The following is a 17,995-nucleotide window of genomic DNA, read 5'->3' on the forward strand; positions in this document are numbered from 1 at the left end:
AATATTTATAGCTGTCAGTCAATGTTGTTATATTGTTTCCTCAGCTCAATTGTTTGGCTCCACCTCCCCCTGGAGCAGGACAGTGTTTCCTTTTTCATTCCACCATCAAACTTTCTATCAGATGGATGTGAATCATAGAATAGAATCATAGAATCATAGAATCAAAGAGTTGGAAGAGACCTCATGGGCCATCCAGTCCAACCCCATTCTGCCAAGAAGCAGGAATATTGCATTCAAATCACCCCTGACAGATGGCCATCCAGCCTCTGTTTAAAAGCTTCCAAAGAAGGAGCCTCCACCACACTCCGGGACAGAGAGTTCCACTGCTGAACGGCTCTCACAGTCAGGAAGTTCTTCCTCATGTTCAGATGGCATCTCCTCTCTTGTAGTTTGAAGCCATTGTTCCGCGTCCTAGTCTCCAGGGAAGCAGAAAACAAGCTTGCTCCCTCCTCCCTGTGGCTTCCTCTCACATATTTATACATGGCTATCATATCCCCTCTCAGCCTTCTCTTCTTCAGGCTAAACATGCCCAGCTCCTTAAGCCGCTCCTCATAGGGCTTGTTCTCCAGACCTTTTATCATTTTAGTCGCTCTCCTCTCCTGTGAGAGAGAGACTTGGCTCTAAAAGCCCTTGATTAAGTTACCTCTCAGCACCAATTCTGAGGTTCTTACCCTTAAGACTTATGCTTCATGTTCAGATCAACCTGGACGACGTTGAGAAGTCTCAAGCGCCTTCAAACCAGTCCTTTGGTACCAGAGGAAGACTTTGTGTCTTCAAACATAGGCCATTTGGACTGGGGTTGTGGATTGCTCCGGCATTCACAGCCATTGAGAAAGAGGGACCTGGAAAAGCTTCTCAGCTGCAAACTCCTTGGACCCAAGACAACCAGAGACTGTAATGTATATTTTCCTTTGAAACTTCCAGCTAATTGCCGTAAAGCAGTGTTTCTCAACCTGGGGGTCGGGACCCCTGGGGGGGGTCGCGATGAGGTGTTGGAGGGGTCGCCAAAGACCATCAGGATACACAGTATTTTCTGCTGGTCATGGGAGTTTTGTGTGGGAAGTCTGGCTCAATTCTATCGTTGGTGTGGTTCAGAATGTTCTCTAATTGTAGGTGAACTATAAATCCCAGCAATTACAACTCCCAAATGTCAAGGTCTATTTTCCCCAAACTCCCAACAGTGTTCACATTTGGGCATATTGAGTATTCGTGCCAAGTTTAGTCCAGATCTATCATTGTTTGAGTCCACAGTGCTTCCTGGAGATAGGTGAACTACAACTCCCAAACTCAAGGCCAATGCTCACCTAACCCTTTCATTATTTTTTGCTGGTCATGGGCGTTCTGTGTGCCAAGTTTGGGTCAATTCCATCTCTAGTAGAGTTCAGAATGTTTTTTGATTGTAGGTGAACTATAAATCCCAGCAACTACAACTCCCAAGGTCCAGAGAATGAAAATACATCCTGCCTATCAGATATTTACATGATGATTCATAACAGTAGCAAAACTCCAGTTAGCAACAAAAATAATTTTAGGGTTGGGGGTCATTAGGAAGGTTGAGAACCACTGCCTTAAAGGGATAACTCTTTGTGAACAAAAAAACCCTATTTTGAGTTATCTACAGTGTTTTGGTCCTTGGGAGTTCCAGTTTCCCTAAAGGAGGGCAAGAAGCAATCCCCTGGGGAAAGATGTCACGTCCATGCCTCTATCACTAAGAGTTATAACCCCACAGGCGTGACGGCACAGCCCTAAACCCATCTCCAGGCATCAGGTGTTATTACCCAACTACAAATGGAGAAAAGCGGGAGAACATGGGGGAAAGATGGCCACCGACACAGGATGACTGGCCATCTAGGATACCTGGGAGTCACTCTGGACCATGCTCTGGCTTATAAGAAGCACTGCTTGGATGCCATAGAATCATAGAATCAAAGAGTTGGAAGAGACCTCATGGACCATCCAGTCCAACCCCATTCTGCCAAGAAGCAGGAAAATTGCATTCAAAGCACCCCCGACAGATGGCCATCCAGCTTCTGTTTAAAAGAAGGAGCCTCCACCACACTCCACTACTGAACGGCTCTCACAGTCAGGAAGTTCTTCCCTGTACACCACTCCAGTTAACAACCTGGCTGCCGAGCGTTGGAGTAATTGAAGCTTCTGAGAAGTTTTTAAAGGCAGCCCCATGTGGAGTGTGTTGCAGTAGTCTAATCTGGATGTAATCAGAGCGTGGACCACCGTGGCCAAGTCAGACTTATAGAATCATAGAGTTGGAAGAGACCTCATGGGCCATCCAGTCCAACTCCATTCTGCCAAGAAGCAGGAATATTGCATTCAAAGCACCCCTGACAGATGGCCATCCAGCCTCTGTTTAATAGCTTCCAAAGAAGGAGCCTCCACCACACTCTGGGGCAGAGAGTTCCACTACTGAACGGCTCTCACAGTCAGGAAGTTCTTCCCTGTACACCACTCCAGTTAACAACCTGGCTGCTGAGAGCTGGAATAATTGAAGCTTCTGAGAAGTTTTCAAAGGCAGCCCCATGTGGAGTGTGTTGCAGTAGTCTATTCTGGATGTAATCAGAGCGTGGACCACAGTGGCCAAGTCAGACTTATAGAATCATAGAGTTGGAAGAGACCTCATGGGCCATCCAGTCCAACCCCCTGCCAAGAAGCAGGAATACTGCATTCAAAGCACCCCTGACAGATGGCCATCCAGCCTCGGTTTAAAAGCTTCCAAAGAAGGAGCCTCCACCACACTCCAGAGCAGAGAATTCCACTGCTGAACGGCTCTCACAGTCAGGAAGTTCAGATTGAATCTCCTTTCTTGTTGTTTGAAGCCATTGTTCTGTGTCCTAGTCTCCAGGGAAGCAGAAAACAAGTTCACTCCCTCCTCATAGAATCTTAGAGTTGGAAGAGACCCCTCTAACTGATTAGCAGTTTTGAGATGTTGTTAAGGGAGAAAAAGTGGCATGAAGATGATGATGATCATGATAATAATAATTAATAATATGTTAACTTTTGTTGCTTATATCCCAGGAACCTTTCCAACTGATTTGCTGTTTGGAGTCTCTTGTAAGACTGAAAAAGTGATATATAGGAGGGGGAAAAGGGAGAGGAAGGAAAAAAGAAGGAGAAGGGAAAGAAAGAGAAGGAAAAGAAGAAGAAGAAGAAGAAGAAGAAGAAGAAGAAGAAGAAGAAGAAGATGGGAGGAGGAGGAGAAGAAGGAAAAAAAGAGAAAAATGAGAAGGAAAAGAAAGAGGAGAAGGAAAAATATGAAGGAGAAAGAGAAGAAGAAAGAGAAGGAGGAGGAGGAGGAGGAGGAGGAGAAGGGAGGGAAGGAGGAGGAGAAGGGAGAGAAGGAGGAGGAAAAAAATAAGAAGTAGAAGGAGAGGGAGAAGAAGGAGAAGAAGAAGAAGAAGAAGAAGAAGAAGAAGAAGAAAGGAAAAAGGAGAAGGAGAAGTAGAAAGAGAAGAAGAAGGAGAAGAAATAGAAGAAGGTAAAGAAGAAGGAAAAAGGAGAAGAAGGAGAAGGAGGAAGAGAAGGAGGATGATAATGATGATGAAGAAGAAGAATGAGGAGAAGGGAGAGAAGGAGAAGGAAAAAATAAGGAGTAGAAGGAGAGGGAGAAGGAGAAGAAGGAGATGAAGAAGAAGGAGAAAGGAGAAGGAGAAGAAGAAAGGAGAAGGAGAAGAAGAAAGAGAAGAAGGAGGAGAAGGAGAAGAAGGTAAAGAAGAAGGAAAAAGGAGTAGGAGAAGGAGGAAGAGAAGGAGGATGAAGAAGAAGAAGAAGAAGAAGAAGAAGAAAAAGAAGAAGGAAAAAAGGAGAAGGAGGAGGAAGAAAAGGAGGATGAAGAAGAAGAAGGAGAAGAAGAGGAAGAAAGAAGGAGGGAAAATGAGATGGAGAAGGAGACGTAGAGGAAGAGGAAGAAGAAGGAGGAGGAGGAGGAGAAGGAGGAGGAAAAAAGGAGACAAAGGAGAAGGAGGATGAAGAAGTAGGAGAAGGTGAAGAAGAAGGAAAAAAGGAGAAAGAGGAGGAGGGGGAGGAGAAGGAAAAGGAGTAGTAGTCATAGCAGGAGTAGTAGTAGTAGTAGTAGTAGTAACAGTTGCTAACTTCATAGCTTAATTCCTCCAGAAACCTCTTCAACTGAAGCTTAGGTTTTCACTGCTGATAAAATACGTATAATCTTGGTTTCTGGCTATGCTGATCATGGCCACATCCTTAGCATGGCACTGGACATGCCAGCTGTGAAGAAGGCACACTGCTAACCTGCCTGTTGAGCATAAATACATATAATGAACTATCAGAAGAAGCATTCGTTTGTTGAGACTTGCACATGAGCCACAGGTGCCACTAAGCAGAAGGAGGCAGGCATTATGCACGGGAAGTGCAAGGAGGCACGTACTTCGAGGGGGTATCTGTACACAAAACCCCTGGAGAACAGCCCTTGGAGAGCTCGGTGCAAGCAAAAGAGTTGGCAAAGTATGGCTTGGGGGGTATCTCCGGTCACCTAAAAGCCAATTGGAGATCTGGGTTGCTTTAGCTCCAGACTTTCTTGTAGTTCACAACATTTGCTAGAAATGTTTAGTTTATTGCTTCCCTATCCTACTTGGCGTAAATTATTTCACAAAATTGCCCTGTTCCTGGGCTTCTTTGGGGCTCTGATTCAGAAAATGGCATTGGATCGACCCCACCAGCTTCAGTTTCTTAGATGTGGTACCGATGCCACGCCTAAGAATGAATTTCGTTCATTTCTTCCAACTGATTGAAAAATTTCACAGCATGATTCTGCGCAAGGAGGAATTTTCTAATTGTTGCACAGAGGAAGTGACCACTTTTGACAGAGATACAGCACACTCAACCTACGTGTATTTGTGTTGGTTGCATTGCCCTGGAAGTGGCAACCATGTCAACATGGCCACCATTCTGCATTGAGTATCATTCCAAAAGAGAGAGTTCTTTCCAATTTTGAACATCAGGAATAAATGGCATCTACTGCCTTTTGAATCAAACATCCACTTCTGGATCTGGATAGTTTCCATTCTAATAAATGGCTTACTTTGCACATGTTAGAGTTTATATTATTTACTAGTGTTGCCCAGGGCTGCATGTGGCCCCTTCCTTCTTTCCTTCCTTCCTTCCTTCCTTCCTTCCTTCCTTCCTTCCTTTCCTTAATATACCTTTTCTCTCTTGCTTTTTTCCCTTGGTTTCCCTCATACATTTCCTTTCCTTTCCTTTCCTTTCCTTTCCTTTCCTTTCCTTTCCTTTCCTTTCCCTTCCTTACCTTCTTTTCTTTTGCCTTCTTTTTCTTTCATTCCCTTCCTTCCTTCCTTCCCTCCTTCCTTTCCCTAATATACCTTTTCTCTCTTGCTTTTTTCCCTTGGTTTCCCTCATACATTTCCTTTCCTTTCCCTTCACGTCATTTCCTTCTTTTCTTTTGCCTTCTTTTTCTTTCATTCCCTTCCTTCCTTCTTTCCTTCCCTCCTTCCTTTCCCTAATATACTTTTTCTCTTTTGCTTTTCCCCCTTGGTTTCCCTCATACATTTCCTTTCCTTTCCCTTCCTTTCCCTTCATTTCCTTCTTTTCTTTTGCCTTCTTTTTCTTTCATTCTCTTCCTTCCTTCCTTTCCCTACTATACCTTTTCTCTCTTGCTTTTTCCCCTTGGTTTCCCTCATACATTTCCTTTCCCTTCCTTTCCCTTCCTTTCCTCCTTTTCTTTTGCCTTCTTTTTCTTTTATTCCCTTCCTTCCTTCCTTCCTTTCCCTAATATACCTTTTCTCTCTTGCTTTTTTCCCTTCGTTTCCCTCATACATTTCCTTTCCCTTCCTTTCCCTTCCTTCTTTTCTTTTGCCTTCTTTTTCTTTCATTCCCTTCCCTCCTTCCTTCCTCCCTTCCTTCCTTCTCCCTCTCACTCTTCTTTCTTTCCTTTCTCCCTTTCCTTTTTCTTCCCTTCTTCCCTCCTTTTCTTTCTTTCCTCTCCCCTTTCTTTCCTTTCTTTTTCTCTTTTTTTCTTTCTTTCTTTCTTTCTTTCTCTCTTTCTCTTTCCTCTCTTCTCCTCATCCACACGCCACTTAGAAGCAGCTATGCTACGTTATCATAACCGTGTATGTGCCAAATTTGGTCCACATCCATGCCTTTGTAGCACCAACTACCAAACATACATAACTTTGGCTTTTAGAAAAATAGACAGATAGATAAAGTAGAGTCTCACTTATCCAACATAAATGGGCCGGCAGAATGAAAATGTTGGATAATAAGGTGGGATTAAGCCTATTAAATGTCAAATTATATTATGCACCAAAACATCACGTTTTACAACAAATCGACAGAAAAAGCAGTTCAATACATGGTAACATTATGTAGTAATTAGTGTATTTATGAATTTAGCACCTAAACATTGCAATGTATTGAAACAACCGTGGATCCGGGCATGAGGCAAACTGTGTTGGATAATACAGAATGTTGGATGAACGAAGGTTAGATAAGTGAGACTCTACTCCAGATAGATAGATAGATAGATAGATAGATAGATCGGCATGAGAATCCTGGCTTATAATTATTCACTCTTAAGACGGACTTGCATAGTATTTACATAGCCTTCCATGCAATCTTGTGCAATCTTACGGAACATAGATCAGTTACAGATCCATATCTCGGGGTTGCGAATTCGTCACTGCAATACCAAATACCAGCCAACGTTTTCATGAGGATGATTCACAATTTTTATAATGTTTACCATTACACACATTGCTTGGAATATAATGAACTATCAGAGAAATGCTTTCCTTTCAGTTCTGGGATCAAGAAAAGCTTTATATTGATACAAATACAGCAAAAATTAAGCATCGATGTTGGATGACACCAAGTAACAACATAACGTAATAATGTCCTTGTAAAGGCGATTTGAGCAAATGGAACATTGCAAAATAAATTCCCCACTGCCTTATGGGCTTCATTTTGGATCAAATTAGGAACCAAACTAGGTCAACTCAGACATTCAGGAGCCTTGACCCAAAGCATACCCAGACCCAACTCCAAAAACTCACGGAGAAACCAATGAAATGGGATTGCACCTTCTTTCGGTTTTGTCCACCTTTCGCTTACAAATACATTTGTCTATCAGTTTGTGACTCACCCGCCGCTCCTTGTCGCCGTATTCGATGCCCAGCGTGTCCATGGCACGGACGATGGCAGCCAGCGACTGGATGGTGTTGCTATAGACCACGGGCTTGTATTGTTTCACGTCTTCTCCGGAGAAGCCATCTTCGTGGATGATCCTTTATTTTGAGAAAGAGAAAGGAAACAGCTCATTAGGTTTGAAGGGCAGAGCACGTTGTGAGCTCATGCTTTCAAATATACCTATCACGCTACAGTTATAGCTTATGAGGTTGCCGAAAAGAAAATATTGCAGTCATAATGGTTATTTTTTAAAAGATATTTTTCTTACACTTCCATTATTGAAAAAAGCACCAGAATCAAAACAATAAATAAGGAACACTACTCAGAAACAGGAGAATTCCAGAAAACAAGCAATCAAGTGCCAATTAACACCTCCCAGAGGGTGCCTCCAGGCAACAAAGGCTAGGCTAACTCTATGCAGATACCCTCACTGATTGACTTTGAAAATTTCATGGCTACTGTTGTATTCCAGAGCAGGAACACCTCTGACCTTAAACACCACGCCGCTTTGGTAAAATCAGCAAAAAATGGTTTTTAATTTAATATTAATGCTTTACTTATTATGTAATTGTTGTTTTATCTGTTTGTATATGGGGGGGTATCGAATTGTTGCCGGCTGTAAGCAGGGGCGGCTCATCCATTATGCAAAGTAAGCGGTCGCAGAACACTTTTTTTTGCCAGGGGCACAGAGGCGCCTCTGTAAATGCCCCTCGACCGCCACTTGAGGAGCGCCCCCTCAGCTCACAACAGCCCTAGCAGTCCGGGGGGAGCCTCGGCTTTCTTGCCTCGCTGCCGGGCGATCCTCTTCCCAAAGGGGCCGGGCCCTTGAGCCTCACCTTGCCCCTCTCGTTCCTGCTCCACCCGGCCACCGGGTGCGCGAACAGAGCCGGCGCTCAATCGTTCTCCGCGTTCGATCCCTTCCCCATGACCGGCTCCCTTTCCCGATCCCCCGGCGCTCCACCTGCCTCCTCTCCTCTCCCCAATCCGCAGGTGGGCCAAGGGGCGGAGCCGCCGTGCCTGGCCCGCTTCGGGTCCGGAGGCATTCCTGAAGACCCCAGCGTGCGCACCAAAAGTCGCCTCTTCTCCTGACTTTCTCTTCAGCCATTGGGACCAAGAGAGAGAGAGAGAGAGAGAGAGCCCCTCCGGCTGGAGGTATCTCCCACCTCCGCTCCCTCCTTTGTTTTTGTGCCTACCTTCAGGAAAGGTGGGCATCTCCACCTCTCTCTCTCTCTCTCTCTCTCTCTCTCTCTCTCTTGGTCCCAATGGCTGAGGAGAAAGTCAGGAGAAGAGGTGACTTTTGGTGCACACGCCGGGGTCTTCAGGCACGCCTCCAGATCCAAAGCGGGCCAGGCAAGGGAGCAAGTGCGGCAAGTGTAGCTACTGGGATGTATAGTTCACCTAAAATCAAAGAGCATTCTGAACTCCACCGATGATGGAATTGAATCAAATATGGCACACACAACTCCCACAACAAACAGAAAATATATATCAATGATTGGTTGGGGGGGGGGGGGCGCCAAAATACTGTTCGCTTACCGTTGAAAATTACCTAGGGCCGCCTCTGGCTGTAAGCTGCCCTGAGCCCCTCTTCGGGGGTAGAAAAGGGCTGGGTACAAATATTTGAAATAAATAAATAAATAAATTTCTGCCACTCTGGACATTCCACAGAAATATTTATATACACTCTACTTGCTTCAGTGATTCCAGCCGTGAAAGCATTTGACAATAAATTGGGAAGCAATCTGAGACCATAGCGCTATGCTATGGCTTTTTGGGATTTGTAACTCACTTTGAAACCAAGAAGACAAGATGGTTGTCTGCTGAGACACCGGACGTAGCCCAAGAAAGAAGGAAAGCAAAAGGAAACCGTGATAGGGGGAGATATGCCCAATTAAATGCACAATTCCAGAGGTTAACCAGAAGAATTAAGGAACTGCTTTTAAGCAAACAATGCATAGAAGTGGAAGAAGGCAATATAGGACAGACAAGAGAACCAATTTCAGAAAATTAGAAACATCGGGGGTAAATTTCAGGCAAAAATGGGTATGATCAAAACAAAGATGGCAAGCAGAAGAGATCAAGAGCAGGTGGCAAGATTATACAGAAGATCTGTATAAGAAGGATAATAATATTGAGGTGTGGTGTGTGAATTAGAGCCAGACATCCTGAGGAGTGAGGTTGAATGGGCCTTAAGAAGCATTGCTAACAAGGCAGCAGGAGACGAAGGGATCCCAGCCGAACTGTTCAAAATCTTGAAAGATGATGCTGTCAAAGTGATGCATGTCATATGCCAGCAAATATGGAAAACACAAGAATGGCCATCAGATTGGAAAAAATCAACTTATATCCCCATACCAAAAAAGGGAAACGCTAAAGAATGCTCAAACTTTTGCACAGTGGCATTTATTTCTCATGCCAGTAAGGGAATGCTCAAGATCCTGCAAGGAAGACTCCAGCAAGACATGAAGAGAGAGTTGCCAGATGTTCAAGCTGGGTTTAGAAAAGGCAGAGGAACCAGAGACCAGATTGCCAATATCCGGATGCTGGAGAATGGAGAAAGGCAGGGAGTTTCAGGAAAACATCTACTTCTGCTTCATTGACTATTCTAAAGCCTTTGACTGTGTGGATCATAATAAATGGTGGCAAGTTCTTGGTGGGATGGGCATCCCAAGCCCCCTTCCCTCTCTCCTGAGGAATCTGTACAAGGACCAAGGAGCAACAGTCTGAACTGACCACGGAACAACAGATTGGGAATGACCAATCTTGATAAAATAGTGAAGAGTAGAGACATCCCACTGACAACAAAGATCCATTGCCTAGTCAAAGCAATGATATTCCCTGTAGTCACCTACGGATGTGAGAGCTGGACCTTAGGGAAGGCTGAGCGAAGGAAGAGAAATGCTTTTGAACTGTGGTGTTGGAGGAAAGTCCTGAGAGTGCCTTGGACTACGAGAAGATCCAACCAGTCCATCCTCCAGGAAAGAAAGCCTGACTGCTCATTTGAGGGAAGGATAGTAGAGGCCAAGATGAAGTACTTTGGCCACATAATGAAAAGAAAGGAAAGCTTAGCAAAGACAATGATGCTGGGGAAAATGGAAGGAAAAAGGAAGAGGGGCCGACTGTGCAGGTACAGCTGTACCAGGAGCTCCAATTTTGTTTGCTTTGCATTGAATGTTTGTTGTAGTCTTAAGTTTCAGGGACTCTGCAGATAGGTGGCTTCTTTTGGCTGCAATCATAGGGCAAGCCACCTGTCAATTATAGTTAGGTTCCCTGGTCCTGCCCCCTTTGGGTTTTTAGAGGGAATAGGAGTTCAGTCCACACAGAGAAGCTTTCCATGCAGGACATAATACCAAGAGCTCCTGTAGAAAGCTTCGTTTTCTATAGCTTGGCCGGGGAGATATATAGCCCACAGCTTGGCCGAGGATCATACAGCCTTACAGCTCCTTTGCTGAAGGACTTCAGTCAGCCATCACGGAAGCTTGAATTCTTTTCCCCTGGAAGTCTACAAAGCTCTGCTTGGTAAGGGTTGCTCGCGGAAGCCAGACGCAGTTGGTATCGGGTGCAGGGACAACACGCCAACAGAGGCAAAGACAGACTGCCCAGATTAGAAGTTAAGGATTTCCCCATTAGTTACAGTTATGAAGATAGTGCCTGTTCCCTGTGGACCAGATTGAGAGAGAGAGCCAATAGACTGTTAAGAAAGCCTTAAAGTACCTGTTTGTTTTCATCAATAAAGAATTTTGTTGAACCTTTAAGTATTCTAGAGACTGTGTTTTAAGGAAATCTAAAGGCCTTTAATCTGAGGCAGCTCCGGCATCCCATTGGGCACATGGAATTTATGTCCTGTCTACAGTCTGATGCACAGGCCCAGTGTGCGACAGCACACCAACCAAGGGCAAGATGGATGGATGGCATCCTTGAAGTGACTGGCTTGACCTTGAAGGAGCTGGAGGTGGTAAAGGCCAGCAGGGAGCTCTGGCCTTGGCTGGTCCAGGAGGTCACCAAGAGTTGGAAGAGACTGAGTGAATAAACAACAACAACAATTTGCGTTGACACCAGAGGATCGAAATCCGACCAAATGACACCTGGCTGTCTTTCTCTCTTTGTTGTTGCCTTCCTTCTCTCTAGCCAATAATAGTCCCAGTTTCTCCTCTTTCTCATCCTTAGGGGAAATTACAAGCTATAGGAGAAGGATAATCAGTGCAGATAAACCATCAGGGACCTTATGATTCCTTCCAGGTCTGTCCCTTTGTCTCTGGGGAAACCATTCAAAATTAAAAACACTCAAAGATACACCTGAAAGGTCCATCGATCTGGAGAAAAGCAACCAGGAAACACAGTATGTAATCTAAGTGAGCGTCCTTATGAGATTGCAAAGGGGATACACACATGTGCACGGACACACACACACATGCAGACACACAGCTCTCACATTGAGGCCAAAATTACGATCTTCCAGCTGCAGAAGGCCACGTGTGATCCAATACAACAATCAGCAATCAGTTGGACCAAACTTGGCACACAAAGTAGAAAAAAAAAATACTGGAGGTCTTTGGGGAAAAGTCACCTTGATTTGGGGGAGTTGTAGTTCATCTACATCCAAAGAGCACTGTGAACCCAAACACTGATTGATCTGGACCAAACATACCTGGTATGCCAAAATTCGATTACTGGAAGGGTCTAGGGGGAACTGACTTTCCTTTCTGGGAGTTGTAGTTCACCCACAAGCAGAGAAACTGTGACCTCCACCAATGATGGACCTGGACCAAACCTGGCACACAGAACCTTCATGACTAGCTCAACCTATTGGAGAGGTTTGAGGGGACTGACTCACCATAGTGGGAGTTTTAGTTCACCCAACAGCCAGAGAGCACACTGAACCCCATTGATGATGCATCTGGAGCAAACCTACCCAACATAACAAACTTAAAGTATTGTTGGAGTTTTTTGGGGGTCAACCTGGCATGATGTGAGTTGTAGTTCACCCACAACCTTATGCATTTTGTGCAACTATTTCAAATAACCTGGGCAATGCTGGGTACCCAAGCTAATATAATATAATAGGAATATATTATATTATTCCCGGCTTTCCTTTCTTAATTGGAATCCAAAGCCATTCACAACATTGAAAATGATGCAATTTAAAACCTACAACATATAAATATTACATCGGAATTAGAATGCAGTTAAAATCACACCAAACCCAGTAAAACTGTTAACATAATTCAAAGACTAGACAGCTTGCAAAGGGGCAACATATTGTGGCATTGGGTTTGCTGCTTGCAATGGGGCAAAAATACAGGAAACATTTGGGTTTAGCCTTCTAGAGCATAATGGAAATGTATGGACACAACCCATTTTTTTCCTCCACTTATGTTTGGATCAGACAAAGTTCAGAAGGCAACTGTAAGCAGCCAACAGCAACGTCATTTGCAGGAACAAACAAGTGTGTGGCAGAAGGCACAAACAACAAGCCATGCCCAGACTTGCCATTGCTCTCAGGAGAAGGTGGCAAAACAAGTGAGTGTCCTTATGAGATTGCAAAGGGGATACACACATGTGCACAGACCCACACACACTCATGCAGACACACAGCTCTCACATCGAGGCCAAAGAGGATATTTTGCTCACTATCTCTTGCAGGGCACCCGAGCTATTACTGTCAACCTTCTCAATGTTTGCTTGGGTTAAGGGTGTTGCAATACCAGGAGCTCCCAGTGGTGCAGTGGGTTAGAGTGCTGAGATGCTGTGCTTGTTGACCAAAATGCCACAGGTTGAAATCCGGGGAGCGGCGTGAGCTTCCGCTGTCAGCCCCAGCTTCTGCCAACCTAGCAGTTCGAAAACATGCAAATGTGAAAAGATCAATAGGTACCGCTCCAGCGAGAAGGTTTATTTATTTATCGTGTAAATAAATAAACCTTCATGCAGTCATGCCGGCCACATGACCTTGGAGGTGTCTACGGACATTGCTGGCTCTTTGGCTTAGAAATGGAGATGAGCACCAACCCCCAGAGTCGGACACGACTGGACTTCATGTCAGGGGACAACTTTTACCTTTTACTAACCCCAATTCTGGGCACCACAATTCAAGAGAGATATTGACAAGCTGGAATGTGTCCAGAGGAGGGCGACTAAAATGATCAAGGGTCTGGAGAACAAGCCCCATGAGGAGCGGCTTAAGGAGCTGGGCATGTTTATCCTGAAGAAGAGAAGGCTGAGAGGAGACATGATAGCCATGTATAAATATGTGAGAGGAAGCCACAGGGAGGAGGGTGCAAGCTTGTTTTCTGCTTCCTTGGAGACTAGGACGCAATGGAACAATGGCTTCAAACTACAAGAGAGGAGATTCCATCTGAACATTAGGAAGAACTTCCTGACTGTGAGAGCCGTTCAGCAGTGGAACTCTCTGCCCCGGAGTGTAGTGGAGGCTCCTTCTTTGGAAGCTTTTAAGCAGAGGCTGGATGGCCATCTGTCAAGGGTGATTTGAATGCAATATTCCTGCTTCTTGGCAGAATGGGGTTGGACTGGATGGCCCATGAGGTCTCTTCCAACTCTTTGATTCTATGATTCTATGATCTGCACGCATTATTCGCCGATACATCACACAGTCCTAGACACTTGGGAAGGGTCCGACGTGTGATCCAATACAACAATCAGCAGAATGATCTTGTCTGCTGTGGACTCACAATAATATTAATAATAATAATAATAATAATAATAATAATAATAATAACCGCAAAGACTGGTGGGACCAGTCAAGGGGGTCTCAGTGATCGGTACACTGGGTGCAGTACCTAAAGACCCTGGCCTGCATTTAAAAACAATTGTTGCTGACAAAATTTCCATCTGTCAGCTGCAAAACGCCACCCTACTCGGATCTGCACCACACAGTCCTTGATGTATGATCCAATACAAAAGCCAGCAGAGTGATCTTGTTTGCGGTGTACCAATCTTGTTGTGAATCAAATAATAATATAGTGCGACCGCTCAGGCCCGTAGCGAGGGGGGGGGGGTTAAGGGTTCAAACCCCCCCCCCCCCGAAATGTTTCAGACTTTTTTAAAAAAACCTGGTTTACTCATGAATTTTAACTGGTTAACCAAATACCCGTGCTAAGTCTATGAGATGCAAAAAATCAAGAGTCCCTCCAGAACTGCAAGCACTATCTCAAGAAAATATTGGCAATTTATTCACACTGTCCTTACTTGCAGCAATAGCCGATGTAGTTGTTCTGGTACAGCTGTACCAGGAGCTCCAACTTTATTTGCTTTGTATTAAATGTTTGCTTGCAGTCCTAGGTCTCAGGGACTCTGCAGATAGGTGGCTTCTTTGGTTGCAGTCATAGGGCAAGTCACCTGTCCATCATTGTTAAGTTGCTCAGGGCAATTGGGAAGGGAAGGGAGCCATTTTTAGTTAGTCTCAGCAAGGTAAGCTTATGTATAGGATGTGTGCAAGCTTCCCCTGTACAAAAGCTTCAACCCTTAAGACCTTCCGGGGGAGAAAGGTCTTAAGAGTCTCCAAAGAATTTCCAGGAAAACAGCCCTAAAGACCAAAAAACTCCAGCTGGAGAACATCTACTGCCTTGCTGGTAGGTCCACTCAGCGTTCGAGACAAGTTCAACCCAGTAGTGGAGCCCACATCAGTAAGGGTTAGATTACAGTCAGCCTGGGAGAAGTTAAAAGGGGGATTTTCCTTTAAAGAAGAAGTTATTGAAGACAGTTGCCTGTCCTTCGTGGGCAAGATTAGGAATTCACCAGTTGCCTAAAAGCTTGGAATCATTTGCTTAACTTTACTGAAGACAAGAGAAGTTTCTGTTTGATGGTTCATTAATAAAAGACTTTGTTGTACTTCTCAAGCCATCTAAAGACTGTTTGTGGTGGAAACCTCTGAGAACTTCTCTTTGGGCCCCCTGGCTTCCCGCTGGGCAAAGGTTGCACATCCTGTTCTAAAGACAATTATTTACAGGCCCAGCACGCAACAGAACAGTAGTGAAGCAACCAAGTTGTGTGTGTGTGTGTTGAATGCTCTCATTAAAGAGGCCAGACTTGGTGGAGGTGGTTGACAAGGGCAGAGCTGCAGGCTATTGAAGGCTGCTCTGCCCCCTGCTGTGCTCTTGGCTTCAGCGTGAGCTAGGAGGCAGGTTTCAACCCCCCCCCCGAAAACTTCAACCCCTCCCAAAAAAATTTTCTGGCTACGGCCCTGCGACCGCTACATGCATTTACACTATGATGTAGAATTTCAATAAAATCTATATTTTAGGCATTAAGATTTATTTATTTATTTATTTATTTGATGCATTTATTAACCGCCATTCTCAGCCCTTTAGGGCGACTCATGGCGGTGTACACACATATAAAAGACAATTTACAAAGAGGCAATTACAACGACATATAAACTACATAACAATTACAAAAACTACACTAAAAATCCGCTCTCATAGTGGAATCATAACCAATCTCATATTCCTTGTTCCATTCCAGTCATCTTTACCACATTGTTATAGCACTTAATTAAATGCCTTCTCGAACAGCCATGTCTTAAGGCTTTTTCGGAAGGACATAAGGGAGGGCGCCTGTCTGATGTCTGCAGGGAGAGTGTTCCACAGCCGGGGGGCCACCACCGAGAAGGCCCTCTCCCTCGTCCCCGCCAAACGTGCCTGTGAGGCAGGCGGGATCGAGAGAAGGGCCTCCCCAGACGATCTCAAGGTCCTCGTGGGCTCATAGGCCAAGATGCGGTCCGAAAGGTATTTTGGGCCGGAACCGTTTAGGGCTTTGTAGGCCAACACCAGCACCTTGAATTGGGCCCGGTAGCAAATCGGCAGCCAATGGAGCTGGGACAACAAGGGCGTTGTATGCTCCCTGCCACCCGCTCCAGTTAGTAACATGGCTGCCGCGCGCTGAACCAGCTGAAGCTTCCGGGCCGTCTTCAAGGGCAGCCCCACGTAGAGAGCGTTGCAGTAGTCAAGGCGGGATGTGACCAGAGCGTGTACCACCGTGGCCAAGTCAGACTTCCCAAGGTACGGGCGCAGCTGGCGCACGAGCCTAAGCTGTGCAAATGCTCCCCTGGTCACCGCTGACACCTGGGGATCCAGGCTCAACGATGAATCCAGGATCACACCCAAGCTGCGAACCTGCGTCTTCAGGGGGAGTGCGACCCCATCCAGCACAGGCTGTAACCCTATACCCCGTTCGGCCTTGCGACTGACCAGGAGTACCTCTGTCTTGTCTGGATTTAATTTAAGATCTTAGCAGTATTTCCATCTTGCAAGTTGTGATCGTCCATAACGGAATGGTTCGTCTCCACTGTTTCGTCATTTTAGCAGGACACCTATTGCCCAATTAAATTCAATTAAAAATACTCCTTTTTTGACAGGCTACAAATGGCAATGTGTTTGTCCCCGGATTCCCTCTTGACTTTCCGGGTTGCGCTTCTGCAGTTTCACACGATGTGCACAAATATCCCAACTCTGCAAAGTGAAGCTTCCATGAAACCACGACGAGGAGAAAAGTCCTGCACATTGCCATGGCAACAGATGCAGGGGAAGCAGGAAGAGCATCCTATGGGAATGGCGGGCAGGAAAGGATGCGCCTGCCGTTTGGGAGCAAAAACGAGATGAAAAGAAATGGTGGAAGGCTGTTTTCTCCTGTGAGGTTCAAAATAACCAGTGCTGGGAGGTTGGCTGCGGGTTTCAAGAAATGCAAATACATTCCCCAGCTGGGGAGCGCATGCTTGGGCGTGTTGGGGTCTCACCATAGCAATCAAAGCCTCATTGGCATTCAACGGGTGCGCAACCAAGACTATTTCAAGAGCGAGCTGCACTTTCTGTGCCATTCGGTGATTATTATTACATGGGTTGATAATGGGGAATATTTGTAGCTGGCGAAAAGCAGCTGTATCTTATTGTTTCTCAGTGCACACTATTCAACCCGCTGCGCATGGCCCCTTGTTCTGACCATGGAGTCTTCCTTCATGAACATGAAACTAATGGCACGAGGATCCAGCTGTTTTTACTGACCAAAATCTCCCCCCCCCCCTCCAAAAAAAGCCCGGAAAGTCTTCAAACTAGGTAAAGGTTTTCGCCTGACATTAAGTCCAATTGTGTCTGACTCTAGAGGTTGGTGCTCATCCCCATTTCTAAGCCAAAGAGCTGGTGTTGTCCATAGACACCTCCAAGGTTATGCGGCCAGCATGACTGCATGGAGCGCTGTTACCTTCCCGAGGATCCAGCTGTTTTTGCTGACCAAAATCCCCCCCCCCCCAAAAAAGCATGGAAAGTCTTCAAACTAGGCAAAGGTTTTCGCCTGACATTAAGTCCAGTTGTGTATGACTCTAGAGGTTGGTGTTCATCTCCATTTCTAAGCCAAAGAGCTGGTGTTGTCCATAGACACCTCCAAGGTTATGTGGCCAGCATGACTGCATGGAGCGCTGTTACCTTCCCGAGGATCCAGCTGTTTTTGCTGACCAAAATCCCCCCCCCCCCCAAAAAAAGCCCGGAAAGTCTTCAAACTAGGTAAAGGTTTTCGCCTGACATTAAGTCCAGTTGTGTCTGACTCTAGAGGTTGGTGTTCATCTCCATTTCTAAGCCAAAGAGCTGGTGTTGTCCATAGACACCTCCAAGGTTATGCGGCCAGCATGACTGCCTGGAGCGCTGTTACCTTCCCGAGGATCCAGCTGTTTTTGCTGACCAAAATCCCCCCCCCCCAAAAAAAAGCCTGGAAAGTCTTCAAACTAGGTAAAGGTTTTCGCCTGACATTAAGTCCAGTTGTGTATGACTCTAGAGGTTGGTGTTCATCTCCATTTCTAAGCCAAAGAGCTGGTGTAGTCCAT

At 45.4% G+C, this 17,995-nt stretch overlaps 1 protein-coding gene across 2 annotated transcripts in view; it reads right to left on the reverse strand.

Moving 5' to 3' along the window:
* The window catches only part of GNAO1 (G protein subunit alpha o1), a 288,809-nt gene that overhangs the window by 163,048 nt on the left and 107,766 nt on the right, over nucleotides 1-17,995 (reverse strand). For both annotated transcript variants that reach the window (XM_067471007.1, XM_067471008.1), the window contains exon 3: nucleotides 7,127-7,268. In XM_067471007.1, the coding sequence (XP_067327108.1) occupies nucleotides 7,127-7,268 (142 nt within the window). The remainder of the gene's footprint in view (nucleotides 1-7,126; nucleotides 7,269-17,995) is intronic.

The sequence above is a fragment of the Anolis sagrei genome, chromosome 8 (genome assembly GCF_037176765.1).
Source record: "Anolis sagrei isolate rAnoSag1 chromosome 8, rAnoSag1.mat, whole genome shotgun sequence".
In the NCBI taxonomy this organism is placed as follows: Eukaryota; Metazoa; Chordata; class Lepidosauria; order Squamata; family Dactyloidae; genus Anolis; species Anolis sagrei.